At 44.5% G+C, this 14,153-nt stretch overlaps 1 protein-coding gene across 1 annotated transcript; it reads right to left on the bottom strand.

Annotated features, from left to right (window-relative positions):
- Positions 1–294: 294 nt before the first annotated feature.
- Positions 295–843, bottom strand: LOC118573956 (ferritin light chain-like). Its single transcript, XM_036174545.1, has one exon. It carries the CDS (start codon positions 841–843, stop codon positions 295–297), a length of 549 nt encoding a protein of 182 aa, XP_036030438.1.
- Positions 844–14,153: the final 13,310 nt, after the last annotated feature.

Raw genomic sequence — 14,153 nt, 5'->3', positions numbered from 1 at the left:
AATAAGTCACACATAGAGGCTTATTCTTAATTATAAATGTCTGGCCTTTGCTTGGCTTATTTCTAGACAGCTTTCCTTAAATTATCCCACCTACCTTCTGCCTCTGGGCTTTTTCCTTTTCTTCTGTAACTTTTTTTTTTTTGGCTACTTCAAAATGCTTAATTTTCACTTGGTCCCAAGACTTGGGAGGGGCTCCAGAGTGGTTATAAAGCTGCCTAGAGGTTCAGGTAAAGGTCCTGAGGCTGGCTGATGCAGAGTAGAGGAGGGAGCCCCTTGGGAGGTGAGGCCTCCTAGTCATGCTTGAGAGTGAGCCTCTCTCGAAGAAGTACTCGACCAGAGATGGTGGGGGCACACCAGTCTGTGCTGGCTGGGGCTGGCCACCCTGTGGAGGTTGGTCAGGTGGTTGCCCATCTTCTTGATGAGCTTCACCTCCTCATCCAGGAAGTGGTTTTCCAGGAAGTCACAGAGGTGAGGATCTGTGTGAGCAGAAGCCAGGGCATGAAGATCCAACAGGGTCTGGTTCAGGCTCTTCTCCAGGGCCAAGGCAGCTTCCATGGCCTCCTGGGATTTCCCCCACTCATCTTGAGATGGCTTCTGCACATCCTGGAATAGTGTGCGGCCTCCCCATTTGTTCTGCATCTTGAGCAGCTGCTCTGCGCCCTCGCGCTTCTCCTTGGCCAATTCTGGGAAGAAGTGGCCTACACCCTCCAGAGCCATGTCATCCCGATCAAAATAGTAGCCCAAAGAGAGGTAGGTATAGGAGGCCCACAGGTGCAAGTTGACCAGGTGGTTTACTGCAGCCTCCACTTTGGTGGAATAATTCTGATGAACCTGGGAGCTCATGGCTGATACCACAGTAAGGAGCTAACTGTGAAGACAGTGCTGGCTGGTCCTAGGAGCAAAGGCTGTGAGGAGGTGGTCCCAGAGGCTGTGACTGGAGAGGCACAGAGGCCGCTAGAAGCTAACAAAGGGAGTCCCCAGGTCTGCACTGTTGAATCAAGACACAGACACGGCATCTCCGGCCCTGCTACTTCTGTAATCCTACTTTCACTCTTACTCTGTGGCTGGCTGGGTGGCTGGGTGGCTGGCCCCTAGTGTCCTCCGCTCCTTTGCTTGTTCCTTGATCCTCTTTCTTCTCTCTTTTTCTCCTTCTATTTATTCTTTCTGCCTGCCAGCCCCACCTATCCTTCATCCTGCTTTGCTATTGGCTATTCAATTAGGTGTTTAGACAGGCAAAGTAACACAGCTTCACAGAGTTAAACAAATGCAACAGAAAATAATGCAACACATCTTTGCATCACTAAACAAATGTTCCACAGCATAAACAAATGTAACATCTTAAAATAATATTCCACAACACTCCTCCAACAAAACCATACCTCCTAATTTTTCCAAAACAGTCCACCAACTAGGAAACAAACACTCAGATATATTAGCCTATGGAGACATTCTCCTTCAAACTACCACAGATAAAGAAATGGATTAATAGATAGGTAAACAAATATATGTGTACATTTATACATGAATGGGTAGATTAATGATAGATAGATTGATAGATAGATAGATAGATAGATAGATAGATAGATAGATAGATAGATAGACAGAAGACAGACAATAGATAGATGATAAATAGATGATAGATAGACAGACAGACAGATAGATGGATAAGGTAGTCATCATTTCTAGCAGTTCAGCATGCATTCTCCCATATTTCAGGTACTTTTGGAAACACACCTTCCACTGGTTGGCCCACAACTCCCTGAGGGTAAGTGAGGTCAACTCAAGCTCCTGAGTCAGCATCACAGAGGTACGTGCCCAAGCCAACCAATTGGCATCTTCAGTCCCTGCCTTGGGATGCTCAAGGAAGATCATGGGACAAAGGTTATGCAGGCCAATGAGAAAAATAGAAAACACTATGCGGCACACTATCTGGTCTCAAATTCATCCTCCTCCTGCCTCTGTCTCCCTCTAACAGGAATATCAGGTGGCACGACCATGCCCAGCCCTACTCTCTGTCCCTTCACCTTCCTTACCCTGTGAAATCTCTCCCTAGTTTTGCTTTCCAAAGGTATCCAGTTGATCTCACTTTTTTTAATGTTATAATAAATAAGACCCCATCAATCAGATCAACCTAGGTCTCAGCCTTGGCAGCACCTTCATAAGTAGCACTTTGGGGGACATTGATTACATCTTTTTTCTACCCTTTAAAAATTTAAACATCTTCCCTCATTTACTTTCTTTATTTTAGAATTTTCAGAAGTCAATTTTCTTTTATCCACAAACCTCAAAACTAATCAATAAGAAATTATTTTTGCCAGATTATTTTAAAGTAATGTAACCAACATACTTCTCTCTCATGCATGACTTTATTGATTGGGAGATGAAAATGGAAAATGTATAGAGGGTCCATTGGCATTCCTGAAGCCTGTTTCATTAAGCTCTACCCAGCTACCTCTGCCTAGCACCGTCATTTCATCTAGGATGAAGTTTGTATATGGCCATCAACCGTGTGTGTGTGTGTGTGTGTGTGTGTGTGTGTGTGTGTGTGTGTGTGTGTAAGTGAAGCTTTTGTATGGCTATCAACCTTGTGTATGTATGTATGTGTGTAAGTGTATGTGATTTTGAATGCATGCATGTGTATATATGTTTGTATATGTGTGTTTGTGTGCATGTAAATGGGAACTCACATTGAATTTGTATGGTTACAGGTGTGCACACATTCAGCACACTGAGGACTTCAGGTGTGAGTTCTCAGCTGCTTCAGCCCTCTGCCTGGCATAGGGTCTGTCATCACCTACTAGCTTGTTGTTGAGTTTCCAGGGACCTATCCATCAGTCCCCACCTCCCACAGCACTGCTTCAGGGGCACACAGTACCAATCCAGCCTTTTCCCAGAGGTTCTGGAGATCTAGATTCAGGTCCTCTTGTCTTCAGGCAGGTGATTTACTAAAACATCTGCCCAGGCTGCAACCTAGTGTTTATACTGACACTGGGCTAGGCAGGAGGGAAGGTGAGGCTCTTAGTGGTCAGGCTCAGGAGGGAGACTGTCCACTGATTCAATTTAAATTCTCCTTTCCTAGTAATCACTACTATTACGATGTATTAGCTACATTTCTCGTTGCTGTGACAAAATGCATGAGAAAGAAGGCAACCTCGGGAGGAAGGGGCTATTTTCACTCACATTTTCATAGAGGAAAGGGCACGAGGTGACTGGTCACATTGTGTCCACAGTCAGGAAGTAGAGAGTAGGGCACTGGTGCTCAGTGCTCACTCTCTCCTTTCACTCAGTCCAGGTGGCATGGTGCCACCCTATTCGGATGGGTCTTCCCACTTGAGCTAAATCTTTCTGGAAATTCCTTCATAGACCCACCCAGGGGTGGGTTTCCATAGTGATTCTAAATCTAAGCAACTTACCAGTGAATTAGCCATCACACATGATAATGCTGACATATCTTTGGGGTCCTAAATTGGAAACTCTCTTCCAAGAAAACACCACATTGTATTGTGTAAGAAGCAAGGGGTCAAAAAAATAGCTTCTGGTTTTTTTCTTTTTGCGACAGGGTCAGGGTCTCATGTATCCCAGGATGACCTCAACCTAGGATGACCTGTCACTCCCTCCTAAAAGCTAGAATTGCAGGCATGAGCCACAACACCAGGCTGGCTACTGTCTTTTCAGCTATCTTTTTAAAAAATATTTTATTTTACTTTTAATAATATGCATATGGGATGGCAGATATCTCATGTTAGTCTGGATACCCTTAGGGCCAGATGTGTTGGACCTATTAGAGCTACTTGTAAACTGCCTGGTGTGCATGCTGGGAACTAAACTTGCCGCCCTACTATGCCAACTCTGCAGCTCCACTAAATGTATTTTAAAACACAATCCAAGTGAGTCTTCAAGACACGGGACAGATTTCAATCCATTTCATGGACACACTCATGTGTCTGAAGACGACCTCCATGCTTACAAAGGGGAAAAAAGGAGGAAGTATGCAAGGAGAATGCCCTCATTGTGTGTGTCACAGGTACTTGTTCACAGAGGGGGATCTGACCCCATTTGCAGCAGAGAGAGGAAGAATGGATCTGCTGCTGGAAGCATCAATAATATTGGCTGTAAGTTTAGAATGATTCTTTATTAGAAGAGGAGGAAAGTGTCCATTGAGGGAAGGAGCTTCAAAGAAGGCCAATCATGAATCTAAGGCACAGTGGGAGACTTCCGGAGAAGGGAGGAGATGAGAACAGTGTAGTGTGGAAGGGTGGTGGGAATATGATCAAGTTACAACGATATGAATTACAAAAACACTATAGAACACTATAAAACCTATTATTTTGTATAGTACCTAGATTTTTAATTTAAAAAAATTAAGGCACTGGGAAAATGTCTGTCACTCATCTCAGAGCACATACCACAAGTTCCTTTCAAGTTTGACTAAACAGAGCAGACAGCAAAGGAACGTTCCTACAGGAACACTGCCCTGACCTCCTTAGCCACCCACAAGCCTCCTGTCAATGGTGCTGAGACAGATGTGGAATGGGTCTATGAAGAAAGCCATGGGAGGGGATAACATGTGATTTAGCAACACTGACTCCATCTTGAAGGCAAAGGAGGGAGAAGGACTAGGAGATGGGGGCCAGTATGTGTTTCTCCCCACCAAATCATTGAGCCTGTATACCATGCTTGAAACTATCCCAAGCTCAGCAAAAATAAACAGATAGATGGATGGATGGATGGATGGATGGATGGATGGATGGATAGATACATACATACATACATACATACATACATACAGAAAGAAAGAAAGGAAGGAAGGAAGGAAGGAAGGAAGGAAGGAAGAAAGAAAGAAAGAAAGAAAGAAAGAAAGAAAGAAAGAAAGAAAGAAAGAAAGAAAGAAAGTTAGTTTTGGGGGGCTATAAAGAGCAAAGAGAGAGAGCTCAAGAGGAAGGCCAGGTGCTCAGGGTAAGAAAGACTCCTTGAGCCTTCCTCGGTCTACAAGTCTATGTAACTCCCCTGCCTTCAGCATAGATGAGCATAAATAGAAAAACTGGCTCCTGCATGCTGGGGTCATCTTGCATTGCATTCTGCTATAGGGCAATCTCCCATCTCCAAGATAGGGAAGGAGTAGTGTCACCTCTCTTGGTTCTGTAACAATGGTCTGTGGCCAAGTTGACAGTGTTCTAGCTTTGTTCCTCTTCCTTTGTAAAATACCCTGACAAAAAGCAAATTGGGAGAGAAAGAGACTTCTGTCAGCCTAAAACTCCAGGTTCCAGTCCGTCACTGTAGGGAAGTAAAGGCATAGACTTGAAGCAGCTAGTCACATCCCATTCACAGTGAAGAGTGCAGAGCAATGAATGAACACATGCTTAGTGCTCAGCTCACTTTCTCCACTCTCCAACAGTTCAGGACCTCCAGCCTAGGGAATTGTGCTACCCAGAATGGGCTGGGTCTTCCCACATCAATTAATTTAATTAAGTCAATCTCCCACACATGTGCTCACTGTGGTATAGACAATCCCCTCAACGATGCTCTCTTCCTAGGGAATTCTAGCTTGTTTCAGCAGCTAAAAATAGCCATCAGAGGCCGAGTTCTACACATATAATTTAGCCTCCCCTGGTTGCCATCTGCAGAGTCAAGGACTCTGTTAAACAGTGAGGATTAGCACAGTGGATGGTCAACAAAGATAAGAACAATGTACGGAATGTCCGAAGTTCAGCCCTTCACAGCTATCTCGTCACACTTTTCTTTCTCAATCTGGTGAAGAATGTGTCTGACATGGTTTGATTATGATTTTGTAGATTGCCTAAAGCAGATGAGACCTGAGTGGAATCATCATTCCCAGAGATTCAGCTACAGACTGAGCATTCTAGGAAGTAAGTAAAGGACCATTGTACCTTTGAAGGGGTCTTGAGAAGACAAATGGAAGAATAATTTACTGGTTGGCATTGGGGTGTTACAGAGTGAGCAAGAAGTTTAAAAGCCCATAGTGGAAGGATTTATACATCCAGAATTGAAATTTCACTCCAAGTTCAGTCTAGCGAAAATACTGTTCCCAGTTAGGAGAAGTGTCAAAGCCTTCAATCTGGTTATAGCTTGGCTGGCTATGATTGTCCCATGACAATAATTCATGTTCAGAATTAATGGGGATACCTGGAAGGGATGAAGGATTGTTGGATGATTTTAAAATCTGGTCTGGCTCCTTTTGTTTTTTGTTTTTAACAACTACTCCAGTCTTTCACTTTATTTTCATTTGAGGTATCTAAAACTCTATAAGTAGCCCCAAATTAACCTTTTCTTCTTTTAATGTTAGATAAGTTAAGGCTCCTTGGAGTGACAGTATTAACTAGGATTCTCTAGAGGGACCAGTAAAATGAATATATATTTAAAGGGTGGGTCTATTAAATTGGCCTACATGATAGGACACAGGGTAGTTCAACAATGGCTGTCACACTAGAGAGGCCAAGAACCTAGTAGTTGTTCAGTCCATGCAGCTGGATGTCTCAACAGTCCCAGTCTGGTGCTGAAGGCCTACAGAATCACTGGCCTTCAGTCCACATGAGAGGACAGAAGCTGGATTTGAACATCAGTGACAGCAGCAGTGGCAATGACAGGGTAGATGAATTCGTGACCATGGTAAATGAAATTGCTATGGAGACACAAAGGCAACCAGGCAAAAAGCAAAAGCTTTTTCCTCAGGCCTCTGTACCTATGACCACCACTAGAAAGTGCCACCATATTCAGGGTGGATCTTCCCTCTTCTGTTAATGTTATGAAGAAAATCCCTCACAGATGTGTCTAGGCTATCCTAATCTACATAATCCCTCACAGCTGTCCTCAGAGAGCCCTCTCATGGGTGACTCTAGACCCTGTCAACTTGACAATCAGTAATAACCATCACAAGGACTTAGAAGAACAGTCCCTTAGTTCCTTTAGAGTTTTCTCTACCAGCCATGTCACCTCCTGGGATGGCCAAGTCTCCATGACCTATGACCCATGATCAAGTGGATGGGTGACTTACCAGAGCTGTAGGGTCCTTTAGAGTGACCATTGTCCCCAGGGATCTTTCTGACCTGGACTAAAATACTGACTTTGTCTTAACCCTTTCTCCTCATTGGCTTGGACCACCACATAGGGCTGCTGAACACCTGAATGTTAATTATACCAGCCTAGAAATGACAGGTTTCAGTTTAGCTGTTATATAATACTTCAAGTCTGATAAAATAAACAAATTTTCAAGTAGATTTTGACTATCTATACTCTATTTCCTAAGTAGTTAAAAGCCTGACAAACTCATCAGACACTGGAAGTAATACAAAATCTTTGCTTCTCAGAACCTGTTTTTACAAATTTTGCTCAAAACAGATCAATATTTTAAGAAAACCTTATGGTTTCAAGCAGAAAATTGGGCTTTAATTTGAAGTAGTCGTGAATTTTGACCTTAGAAGTTTGAATAGTCAGTTTAGTCATCGCCACACCATCGTTCTTCTAGTGTTCACAGACCTTGTGATATACCCTAACCTCCTGGTTTTGTCCTAATTTTTCTCTTTTCCCATTTTGGAACAATGTTCTACCAAACTACTTTGCCATGTACAACCTCTTCTTATCAAACCATTTCCTTTTGTTAGGAGTGTATTTTTGTAACTATAACCGTCTACACCTCTTCCTTACATTTGCTGGCTCTCTTCTGCCTTGCTCTTCTTGACAACATTGCTGGTGTAACTTGGGCTTTTCCATGTGTGTATGAATGCATGTGTAGTGTGTGGGGTGCAATCAGTGCATATATAGGGACACCAGAAGAGGTCATGACTCTGCCTTATTCACTTGAGGCAGGGTCTGTCACTGAGCCTGGAGCTAGGCTGGTTGCCTACAAGCTGCAGAGTGCCTCTTGTCTCTACTTCTCATAGCACTGGGATCCAAAAGACACATGTAGCCATAACCAGCCATTATGTGGGTGCTGGGGATTCGAACTCAGGTCCTCCTGTTTACACAACAAATGTTCTTATCCACTAAATCATCTTCCCTGGGTTTTTCTTTTCCTATTTTCTTTAAACCATAAAAACCTAGACATAAGGATTACTTGACTACTTTGGGGAGTTGTTTTGTTTTCTTTTTGCAAGATGCACCTATCTGGGAATGGTGTTGAGATTTAAATTATCAGTTATTGGCCATCTGTCACCAACTTTATCAACACCCAACTTAAGTTGTATCATTACATTGTATAAAATCCAATTTAGTCTCTTTCTTTTTAAGGTTTGGGGATAAAATCTGTCCCAATTATGAAGGATATGTTGGAGAGAATACACAACAGAAATCAAAGGGTAGTTGTCCACATAGAGGAGTGCCCTACTTTGCTTCATATTGCTGATAAAACAGTGACCAAAACCAACTTCATTTAAATCTTATAAACACAGTTGTTCACTTTAGTCTGAGCAGAAACTCAAGTAGGACAGGAACCTGGAGGCAAGAACTGAAGCAGAGGCCATGAAGAAACACTGCTCACTAGCTTGTGCCATGGCTTGCCCAGCCTGTTTTCTTATATAACCCAGGGCCACCTGCCCAAGTGGTTATAAATTTGCCTACGGGTCAATCCAATGGAAGCATCTTCTCAGTTGAGGTTCCCTCTTTCCAGACGACTCTAACTTCTGTCAAGTTGACAAAAACTAACACAAGGAAAACTACCAGGAGTTCATGCTAAAGGCAACCACTCAACTAGGATCCTGTGAAAAAAACGCCAGTGAGTGAAAGGATGCCTCCATTTGATTCAGGAGCCTGGGAATCAGATACATCATGCCTTGCCTGCTTCTGGAGTTACCTTGGCCAGCAAGGGACTAAGTTCCCCTTTTTCATTTTTTATAGATCATGAAGGCGTGATTTCCCCCATCAGATAGCATAAATTTCCTTCCTATAAGCATCTAGAGATAGCAGGGAAGGGGGCAAAAAGAAAGAATCTCATCCTTGTTACAATGTATCAGAGGCTCTTTGCCACAGAGGAATCTAGAAGTTCCCTTCAGGACCAGTTAGCATATTAGACAAAATAAGGGCCCCCAAAACAGAGGACCCAGCATTTTGGGGTCTGGTGTCATCTCCCACATCTGACAGAAAGAGGGTGACCTCATCTCATAACAGAGTCACTCAGGGGAAATGGCACACACCAAGCCACTCCCCTTTGGAAAGGACAACCGAGCATGGATGTAGCAAGAAACCAAAGTACAAGAAGGGCAAGATGCAGTGTGCTGAGACCTATATCCCCCAATATAGGGAAGTGGGGGAGATCCCAGAGCCAGGCACAGGCATGCGCACACCAATGGAAGGTGCAGGCAAAACAGAGCAGAGAATTTTCTCTCACCCCAAGGAAAGGCACTCCATGCCTCACCAGGACGATATTTAAAAGTCAATCATGGGGCTCGGCCAATACAGAGCTTGTGGTGCAGGCAAGAGGACTGAGTTTGACTCCCCAGCACCCATATGAAAATCCAGGTGTGGTGGCCAGAATCTGTAACCACAGCAACGGGGAAGGGGTGATGGGAAGATCCCTGGAGTTTGCTAGCTGGACAGTCTAGCCAAGTCAGTGAGGTCTAGGGTCAGTGAGAGACCTCGCCTCAAAAAATAAGGTGGAGAGCAACTGAGAAGACACTCAGTGCTGACCTTTGGCCTCCACAAGCACATCTCCATGAAACATGCACACATACAAAATCTAACCAGGGTAGAAAAGCCAAAAGATGTCACCCTTGACTCCCCTCAGCTTTCTGGTCCTTGTGATCTACCTGGAAAGAATTAAGAGGAGCCCCCAGATTGTAGCATAGAAGATAGGCCCAGTTTACTACAGAGAAACATAAAGCACTATCCAGGGGTAAGAGAGGACACTGGTCAGGTGCCAACCTACCTTTTGGTAAGCTTTATACCATTTCTGAAGACTCTAGGATAAACAGCTTTCCTGGGGGGCGTGTTCCTTTATTCAGGTGATTGACAGGCCCATTTGGACTGGCTCTCCCAGGAGGGCCAGTGGTGTGTCCTTGTTAAAGTCTCCTATACAGTAATTTTACGAGGCGTGGAGATTCTAGAGCCAAGCTTAGATAGTTTTCTGTCTGTGACCTTCTGGGTGTTCAGATGCCATATCTCCTCTCAGAGCCCAAGCCAGGGCTCAGGTCCCACCCTCTGACCAGTGATTGTCTTGCTGTCTAGTTTTTCATTTGTATGAGGGACAGTCCCAGCCTCAATACCCGTTAAGATTGTTAAATATCAAAAGAAAAAAGAAAAAAAAAGATTGTTAAATATCTAAGTCTCTACCTAACAACCCCATTTCACAGATGAGAAAAATGAAGCTCGCAGCAAATACAGGCTGACAGAAGATCTGTCAGACTCTCTGCCCTATGGTTTTTCTGTACTGGCTTTGATCTCTATCTCCCCAACAGAACCCACTCCCTATCATATCTTAACAAATCAGTGACTGAGTCTTTCCTCAGGCTGGCTCTGTGCCTCCCCATAAGTTGGGTTCTGTGAGAAGTGTGTGTACAAGGAGTAATCTTTGCTGTGAGAAAAAAAATGTGTGTGCGCACACATGTGCGTGTGCGTGTGTGTGTGTGTGTGTGTGTGTGTGTTCAATAGTTAACATATGAGCCAAGCATGGTGATACACACCTGTGACCCCAGTACTCAGGAGGTAGAGACAGAAGGAGCTAGAGTTTGAGACCAGCCTGAGAGAAATAGTGAGACCCTGTCTCAATAAAGACAAATAAATAATTCTGAGCTCAGATCAGGTGGGCTGGCACAAATGCTCATGCATCCCAGCAAGTGCTCTGTCTCTGCAGAGTCTTAGATGGCCCTCACTACTCCCCCTCCTTCCTAATCTTCACCCCCACCCCAAGAGTCAACTCCTTGGAGACACTCCCTTTCACCTCCAGGCTGGACAGTGACCTTTCCTCTGCACACTCTAAAACCCCTGTGCCTCACCCCTGCCAGGAAGCATCACTCTGAGAAAACAATGTAAGTGAGAAGCCAAGAGACCCTGTGAGCAAGAGAACCAGGGAAGAGGCTAAGCCTAAGGTGTGGAGCTGGAAAAAATAATGAAGGGTGAGGGATGTCCCTTATGTAGCTGAGAGAGCTGTGCCATCTACAGTGAATACTTGAATGCCACATCAGGACCATGTGAAGCTGGGGGTGTTGAATTAAGATATCTCACAAAGCCCAACTCATCCAGCATTTTACTCTCATAAAAATGGAGAAAGAGTAAGTATTTCATATCCATCAAATGAGGGGAGAAACGCATACTCAGAGAGGTTGGGTGAGCTGCCCAAGGCTTGTATCTATAATCCTTGGAGCACAAGCCAGAGGCAAAAGGACAGTCATGAGTTCAAGGCCTACCTAGGCTACAAGACCACATCTCAAAAAACAAAATGAAAACACTCCAAGGTCACAAAGTCAAGTGGTTAAGTTTACGCATTCCAGTGTCAGGCAAACCGCTCTCAACTTCCTGCCTCTGTGACCTTGGACAAAGAGTTATCCCTCCAAGACTTCCTTTCTTCATCGGTAAAATAGGCCTGAAACTCTCCACTTTGGAACTCTGCTCAGCAACCAAGCACTTGTGGGAGGCCTCAGCCATCCTTCAGCATGAGGACGGCCGAACTTTACCCCACCCAGAACCACATGTGCACTGCTCTGATGCCCACACTCTCTGGGGATGCCTGGTTTCTTCTGGCCAGCAGCTGTGGCTTTGGACTAAAAGATTCTGAGTTCCTGTCCCACTGTGCAGCTGGCTCCAAACTTCCTTTCCAGACTGGAAAAAAAAAAAAAAAAAACCTATGTGAAGAGGCTCAGGAAATAATTAGTTTGCCTTCCCCAAAGGCCAAAGTTCACTATTGAGCTATTTAAAACTCAACTGATGTCTTAAAATAAATGTCACAATGGAGATGTCAAAATAGCTGTGTGTTCCAACACAGGATGGTGGGGCGGGGAGGGGGGCGGGGCAGGTGGAAAATGTAAATGGATTTACCACAGTGATCTCAGGGAGACACTTCTGGGTTTGAGACCACAGACCTGCCATCCTGTTTCATGTTGCCTAGGGTTTTTTCTTTTTAATTTTTTGTAAGTTTGTTTTTGTTCTTTGAGGACACAGAAAAGGTTGTCATCAAAAAACATGACTAACTTTTCTCAAAAAAAAAAGAAGGAAGTGAACAATGGCTTGCTTAACATTGGTCTTAATAATTTCCCAATATGGCCAGACCTGAGGGTGCAGCTCCGTCTGTTATCACAGCTACTCAGGAGACTGAGGCAGGAGGATGGCAAGTTCAAGGCCTACCTAAGCTACATAGGATGTTCAACATGAGTCTAGGCAATTTATCAAGACCCTGTCTCTTGCTGAAAATGTGTTTTTCTCTTACTGTTTTTTGTTTTGTTTTGTTTTGTTTTGTTTTGTTTTGTTTTGTTTTGTTTTGTTTTGTTTGAGACAGGGTCTCATGTAGCTCAGGCTGGCTTCAAACTCACTTGGCAACCAAAGATGACTTTGAACTCCTAATCCTCCTGCCTCTACCTCCTGAGTGCTAGGGTTACAGACTCTATCACCATGCCCAGTATATTACAGGATGCCGGAGATGGAGCACTCTCCCACATGAGACACCACCCAGTTACCAAAGAATGTTTAAAGGCCTCAGCAGTGGGCATTTGCACATGCAAGTCCAGCCTTGGCCTTCACCCTTAGCATCACTGTTATAGGAGCTTTTTTTTTTTCTGGAAGGAGTGTCAAACATCAGACTGATGCCAAGTTCCCAGCTTAGTGTTTTAAATCTCTCTGCCCCATCCTCACAGGTGAAGGCTCTCTGAAACAGGGACGACTCATGTTCTCCAGAAGCCACTGATGTCATGAGGAACTTGCTGAGCTCATGGCACAGAGGGAGAGCAGTGAGTCTGGAGTCTATGTCTGTTCTTGCCCAGACTCTGTCCTCTTTTGTGTTCCCAGAGCTCTTCACACCATCCAGACATACAAGGATGAACACTCAACACAGCCAGGCAGAGAACACATACAACAGTATACATCACATGAACTGGATTCCATGGCTGACACCAAAGAACAGAGAGTCAATAGCAGAGACACAGCTTCAGTGAAACCCACAAATTCAAGAGCACATCACCTCCCTCCAGCCCACCTGGCAAATGCTTCTCCCCTATCTCCTCTCATGCCTGCCATCCACTCTGCACGCTCTGAAGCATCAAGTTGCTTACATCACCAGAGCCATCTCATGGTACTTCATCTTGACACATGCCAAACATTCTTTCTGCTCTTAGCAGACTCCTACTCACCCATCTCAACCTTGCTAAACATGGCCCTTCCGAAGGCACCTTCATCCTTCTCCCACTCCTGTGCCCTGGTCCCTTCTCCCTTTGTGGGCCTTCATTTTCCATATTTATTTATCTATTTAATACTTTGTTATTATGTGTGTGCGGGTATACACGTGTTTGTGTGTGCGCATGTGTGCATGTGAAGACCAGAAATCAACCTCAGGTGTCATTCCTCAGGAGCCATTTGCTTTGCTTTTTGAGACAGGATCTCTCCCTGGAGCCTGGTACTTACTGATTAGGCTAGGCTAAGTGGCCATCAAGCCCCAGGAATCTACATCTACCACCACCACCACCACCACCACCACCACCACCACCCCACCACCACCACCACTACCACACCCCCGGAGAGAATTACAAGCACAAGTCAGCATGCTGTTTTTAATGTGTGTTCTGGAGATCAGCCTCAGGTCCTCACACTTGCACAGCAAGCCCTTCACCTACTAAGCCATCTCCCTAATGTAGTTGGAGACCTTCTCTCCAGCCCCCGCCAAGCCCTGTTAGTCCAACAGCCAACTTATAAACATACAGATGCTTGTATTATTTAAACTGCTTGGCCATTAGCTCAGGCCTACCATTGTCTAGCTCTTACTCTTATATTCAGCCCATTCCCATTAATCTACACTTTGTCACATGGCTTGTGGCTTACTGCTACCTTACATCTTCCTTATCCTGGCGGCCACTCACAGTGTCCCCTCCTGCCTTCTTGTTCTCTCCATTCTCCTCTCTCTTAGTCCTGCCTATACTTCCTGCCTGGTTACTGACCAATCAGTGTTTTATTTACCAATGAATCATCCACAGTACCCTAGCCCTAGGATTTTATCATTTATA

Source organism: Onychomys torridus, chromosome 1 (assembly GCF_903995425.1).
Source record: "Onychomys torridus chromosome 1, mOncTor1.1, whole genome shotgun sequence".
Taxonomy (NCBI): domain Eukaryota; kingdom Metazoa; phylum Chordata; class Mammalia; order Rodentia; family Cricetidae; genus Onychomys; species Onychomys torridus.
The sequence above is the reverse complement of the archived record's forward strand: the minus strand, read 5'-3'. Positions and strand labels throughout refer to the sequence as shown.

Bases quoted from the DNA above. Each gene is read 5' to 3' on its own strand.
- LOC118573956 (XM_036174545.1), bottom strand. From the start codon at position 843: ATGAGCTCCCAGGTTCATCAGAATTATTCCACCAAAGTGGAGGCTGCA.